The 6,459-nt window shown below is 41.3% G+C and overlaps 1 protein-coding gene across 1 annotated transcript; it reads right to left on the minus strand.

Moving 5' to 3' along the window:
* Nucleotides 1-11: 11 nt before the first annotated feature.
* Nucleotides 12-4,792, minus strand: LOC142210055 (G-protein coupled receptor 39-like). Its single transcript, XM_075279086.1, has 2 exons — nt 3,946-4,792; nt 12-340 (listed from the first exon to the last, which is right to left on the minus strand). Exons 1-2 carry the CDS (start codon nt 4,784-4,786, stop codon nt 12-14), a joined length of 1,170 nt encoding a protein of 389 aa, XP_075135187.1. The 5' UTR covers nt 4,787-4,792.
* Nucleotides 4,793-6,459: the final 1,667 nt, after the last annotated feature.

Below are 6,459 nucleotides of genomic sequence, written 5' to 3' on the forward strand. Positions count from 1 at the left end.
GGGGTATACATTCATAAATAACTTGATTCTTGTCCTATGGTAGAAAGCCTGATCCTTTGATCTCTTCCGTGTGTTTCCCAGGATCCTGACTCTGGAGAAGGCCCTTTTGTGCAGGGTGTGATGCTATGCAGAAAGGCTCTGCGGAAGTTGCGGGATGTCAGGTTATACAGCAGAGGTGTAAGGCAAGCACTGAGATAGTAGAAACAATTAGTAATGGGCTGCAAGGTGATGTAAGACCGGTAATAGGTCTCTGTCCATTGATCTTTACTCCGCAGCACAGTCATGAGTCTCCGTGATTGAAATGGTAGCCAGCACACGGCTAGTACGCCCACGATACAGCCTGGAATGAAAGAGGTTGTATAAAATCAAATGTATTTAAAAACTATGTATTTTTTTCCATATAAAAACACCCGCACATAAAATTATGCAAAATAACAATTGTGATAATTTAAATCAATTAAGCAATAGGTTAAAAATGTCCAAGCTTGAGAGGGTTCAGTGGTCCTCAAACTCAGGGCAACAGATTAGTTCATGCAATGGGAATTGATATAGTAGCCTATGCTTATCAGGATACAATATAACTTTATGCTGAAAGTACTGCTGAAAAAATGATTTAGGGTACATCCACATAGAGTTTGTGACAGAAAATATCTGAGTTGCGAATTCGGAGTTTTGCAAGATTGCATTGTACGGGGTTAAATTTGCAGTGAAAATCGACACATAATCTTGACATGCTGCAGATTTAGGAACCCGTTGGGTGTTTTTTTTCCCACTGTAAACTGGTCCAAGCAAGGGCACCATAAAGGATTGACCCTTCCTATGGAACCCTTCATTAACCTCCTCAATTTGATTTTGATGCTGAGAAACCCATTGAAGTAAATGGGAGGCTTTTTTTCCACGTGGATTCTGACGCGGATTCAGCATCAAAATCAGCGCCAAAAAACTGAAATATCCACAGCATATTTGTCCCATGTAGACATACCCTGAAGCTAAGGCCTCACATTGCGGAAAAGCTATTTTTGGAGACAAAGTCAAGAGTGGCTTGACAAAGGAATAGGAAATATAAAAGGAAACTCAAACTTTTCCCTTTTGTTAAATCTACTTCTGGTTTTTGCTTAAAAAATACAGCTTTTCTGCAATGTGGAGCTTTTCTCCAATAACAAAATGATGGTATTTTTAGGCTTAGGCCCAACGTTGCGAAAATGCAGCTGTTTTTGTTGCAGATTTTGTTGCGGTTTTTTGAGCCAAAGCCAAGAATGGCTGCAAAAGGAATGGGAAATATATAGGAAGTTCTTATACTTCTCCTTTGTACTCAATCCGCTATTGACTTTGGCTCAAAAAACTGCAGCAAAATCTGCAACAAAAGAAGCTGCGTTTCCTCATCGTGGGGCCTCAGCCTTAGGGTGCATTCACCCGGCGTAAAATGGCGCTGAATTTGGTGTGGAATCCGCGTCAGATTCAACGCTGAAAAAAAAGCCTCCCATTGACTTCAATAGACCCATTTTTTTCAGCGCTGAATCTGATGCAGATTCCGCACCAAATTCAGCGCCATTTTACGCTGTGTGAATGCACCCTTAGCCTTAACTAGACTTTTATATGTAGGCTTACCATAACAATATATAGAAAAAGAAAATGGGGAGAGGCTGGTGTCAAGGAATGTGAGAAATAATGGAGAGAATTGTGTTTTAGTTATTAGTTGGGGCCTATAATCACTTTTAATCCTAATCTTCCTGGTTCATGATTAAAATTTCAGTAACAATGTAATACATATGTGAGTAGAGCAGTCTTGTAGTACAGTGCGGTATACTATTACAGATCTGTATGTAACAGAGGATCCGGAAAGGTGTCTGACAACCTCTATGGGTATTATAGTGGCTGCCATTAGTGGTTGTCTAGATATCGCTGAAACTGCTAAACAGAGAATAAAAAGGCTTTACACAGGGGGGAAATCTCTGTCACGTTCTACAAATTTTCCTTTTAAATTATGAATTTACCTTCTAAATTATGGATAGTCCAATGGAAAACTATATAATATAAAGGGTAAGGTTAAGGCAAGGTTTAATTGAATCCATAGCGGATACAGAGAATCATATTGGCATCTTGTAAGTAACAGTACCCTGCAGGAAGTTGTATTAGTATATTTCGTTATGTTAACATTTATACAATATAGCCATATATTTTGATTTATTCTTATTATAATATTTTTCATTTCAGCACATGTAGAAAATGTACTGAAAACAGGTATATTACTACAGGATCTGTTATGCAATGTAAAATATTTGATGTATATGTTATATGACTTTTGCCTACAGTATTTTTCCCCAACCAAATTTCACTAAGACCATTATCAACATTCATGTGAGGTTCAAGCTGAGGATGCAGGTTTATAATTTATTTAAAGGGAATGGTTGGGAGACCTAGCAAGCAATCTAATGTGTACAAGGTCCACTTTGGATTTCAAATGCCCTGTTCTCAGGGGGATAAGCTTTAAGTGAAAACAGTTTTTTATTAATTTTCAAAAAAAAAAAAAAAAATCACCATGAAGCAAAACAAAAGCAAGTCAAGATTCTCATGCGAGACAACAAATCAACGCCCAGGAGGGGCAAATCTAGAAACTTGTGCATGAACAGTACAACAGTATTCAACACAAAATAACCCAGAAAGGAGATCCTAAAGGTCTGAGCGACCCAAGGGGACAGGGAAAGAACAATGAAGAACCAAAGAAGGACAAAACACTACAAGGACACAAAACAAGAGGGAAAGCAATAGACAACGGTGGGTTTAATGGCGAATAGAAGGACGAAAGACCCTAGAAGCCACGGGAGGGGACCATCATGGAGGAATTAGGCGAAGAGGGAAGAAAATTCTGCCGACTCCTAAAACACAACCCACAGCCGCCAAATTTAGATGGGTCCACAGAGTCCTCTGAGACCAAAGCTTCCATCCTCCTAATGAGGAGAAGCTCCTGGAGCCATTCCGTCAAGGAGGGCACCACAAAACTACGCCAGTGGCGTGGGAATAACCGTTCTGGCAGGGGGATATAAGAGAGACTTGAACACTTTGTCTATCACGGATGCTTCTCAAAGCTAGAGGTGTCACTTGAGAGTGAAATTTATTAAGGATGTGGTTAATAGGACTACTGGATATTTATAGATACCTGTAAATCAACCAATAAACTAAACGCCGGATCCGTGCGCTATCCCCCTTATGCACAACTATCTTTTATATTGTGCTGCGGAAGAACAAGAGACGACTGACGAAGAACCACTCAGTAGTACTGTTAAGTACAATCTGGCGTTACAATCCCTAACTCAGCTGGCAGATTTTTTATCTAATCACGGAACTTCAACCTTTCTAAACTACTTGGAAGAAATCAAGGTTACCCAAAACAATGCCAGACGAGGTTCTTCATTATTATAACCTAGCTTGTCATATAACCAGTCTGTACATCAAGATGTTGCAAGTGCTGAGACTACAAATGTTTCGGGTATAGTTGATGAAAATGCACTACCTTCTACAAGCTGCCAATTTTAGTTGCGCCTTTTCGGGCTATAGACAACAATATAGACTTCGATTTGGGAAAAAAGTCTAACAAATTGACAACTTGTTTTTCTTGTTGTTCCAAACTACATGTACTGTAGATTGTTATAGAGCGGATGGATGTCCGCAATACGAGGATGATTAGCCATATTCACTGTAAGATAAATGTCACAATATTTGCAGTTCATTTAAGTTTATAGGTACAGTACCTATAAATAGCCAGTAGTATATGGGTACGGTACCTATAAATAGCCAGTAGTATATAGGTACAGTATCTATAAATAGCCAGTAGTATATAGGTACTGTATAAATAGCCACTTCCATTTATTAAAACTAGTGTAAGAGAAAAGCAAAGGTGTTGGAAGAAGCAAACAGTCAGATGCCATTTTCCTGCTCAGGACTTACCTAATAGTCTGGCATTTTGCCGGCGCACAGCGACATGTCCACCGCAGAACCTGCCTAATAGCTGTATTGATCCATTAGGTCCTGTAATTTCTAGACTATCACTCCTGTTCCCCTGCAGAGTTCTCCTGATGTTCCAGCAGGTTATGGCTACTGCCATCAATACCCCGAGGTATGTAAGGAAAGATGCCCAGACGCTGGTCTTAAAAAGCCATATCCGTGGGCTAAGTGGTGTACACACTGATACTTGTTTTTTCTCACCTGCTTTAATACTGATGTTTTCCAAGCCTATATAAAAAATCACAGGCAGACCAGCAAGAAGGGAAGCTATCCACAGCAAACAAATCCGTAAGCGCACCCTAGAGGACTGATGCACAGAAAGGCTCAGAGGTTGACAGGTGGCACGGTGCCTATCATAGCTCAGAGATAGTACATTAAAAATAGCAGCATAACAAAGCACTTCCCATAGGTAATAGAAACCAGAGCATCCAACACCTCCCAGCGGCCAAGGAAAAGGACTCCAGATACTCCCATACAACTCAGCTGGTACGCCCAGTACCAGCTGCAAAATGTCACAACATGCCAGGCTGCACATGTGGTAAATAAGAGAGACTTGAACACTTCGTCTATCACGGATGCTTCTCAAAACCCGTATGACCAAAGTGTTCCCAAAAATTCCAGCCAGTAGCAGAACAACATAGGCCAAAGACACTAAAGACTTGGCACAGACACCAAGTTTGACTGGTGTCTCAGTGGTGGCAGTCACAGGGGACATTGGCACACCTTGGTCGGGTCTGTCGGTGCATACATTAAATGCAATTGCTTCTTTGTAATGGGATTGCATAGAGGATTCCAAAAATAGTGCAAATCTTATATCTTGGTTAAATTTGATCTATACATATGCACAGGTCACTAGTTAGTGGGCCCAATGGAATGAAGAGTAGCCATGTTTAGGTTGGTTCATCATATTTTCTTGCATTTTTCCAACTCCCTCTGCTCTTGGCATTGAAGCATGGCATGAGTCATGCTTAGTGTATGCAGTCAGCTGCAATAGCCATGGATACTCAAGGATATAGTTCTTTTCTGTTCCTCTTGCTGTGTTAGTCAGCAGTATCTCAAGATGATACAGTAAGTGTCCACAAAGTCTACAGCATAGCTGATTCCTTCAGTTCCCTTTCATCCAATCTCCACTGTTCCAAGCTGCCTGACATCTCTTCGCTTTCACTCATTGCTCTTCAGTCTTCTTCTGTTTTTGCTGTTTACTTCTTGAGATGTCAGATATCTGTCTCCTTTCCTTTTATTCCTTGTTCATCGTGACACCCTGCATCCCTCCCATCTTCTGACTTCAGAGAGGAAATGATAGAATGTTAGTGTTAGGACTGTCAGAAAGTGAGGATGCCCGCTCGGTCACAGATTTTGAAGAAGGTTCCTTGGGTGTGAGGAAATAGAAGATGAAAGTTTTCCATCTTCAATGTGGTTGGTTTGTTTTGGGTTCTGTAAATAGAAACTTATCTGTGAGATGGGCTGTATCATAGAGGCGGATATGCGCAGTGCTACGCTGTCAGTAAATTCATGAGATCCGGTGGTCACACAACAAATGCACATATCAATGTATCCAATGACAGGATTTGGCACATCTTGAACAATGTACAGCCAGTGTCAGACTGGAGTTCCTTGGGCCCACCAGATAAAAAGACTCTGGGGGCTCAACTTCCATCAACCCCTACAAAGAAATAATAGTAGTTTCCAAATTGAGTCTGGGGTCCATTGTTTTGTTTCAGAGCCTGGATGCACCACATGGTCCTCTGGAGTTCGCAACGGCCAGTTCAACCGTTTCTACTGCCAAAGACCATTATTTTTTTGGAATGATCTATAGTTACCAACCATACCTATGGGATATGCATTGTAATAAAGTCCTGAGATTTGTGAATTCACATCATCCTTTAGAAGAGAAACTCTAATAAATAGTGGAGTCAGGGGCATAACTACCGGGCTAGCAGCAGTAGCAGCTGCCACAGGGCCAGGGACATTAGGGGCACAGTGACAGCTGCGTGTTTTTTTTTTTCTTAATAGGCCCTATTTCCTTACTGATTCTGGCAGGGGCTGGGATCGGTAAGTGACGCCGCGGGCCCCACAAACACTATTATTATACTTGGGGGTCTGAAAAGATATATAATATAATGATATATATAATGATATATATAATGATCGTAGGCCCGGGAGAGGTAAGGGAACATAACAAACACTGTTACTTACCTCTCCGGGCTCAAGATAGGCTTCGGGCTAACTTCTGTGACGTCCCTGACGTCATATGACCGGGTCGTCATTGAAGATGGCCGACACTGCCGGGGAGTGCAGCGGAGCCAGGGATAGGCTTTCCCCTTCGGTCTCCAATTATTATACTCTGGGTTCTGAAAAGACCCCAGAGTATAATAATTGTTCATGGGTGTCCACAGTGGAGTATAGTGCTGTGTGCAGAGGCCACTATCCACTATGCAGCATAATACTGTGTGCAGT

This window comes from Leptodactylus fuscus, chromosome 6 (assembly GCF_031893055.1).
Source record: "Leptodactylus fuscus isolate aLepFus1 chromosome 6, aLepFus1.hap2, whole genome shotgun sequence".
Lineage (NCBI taxonomy): Eukaryota > Metazoa > Chordata > Amphibia > Anura > Leptodactylidae > Leptodactylus > Leptodactylus fuscus.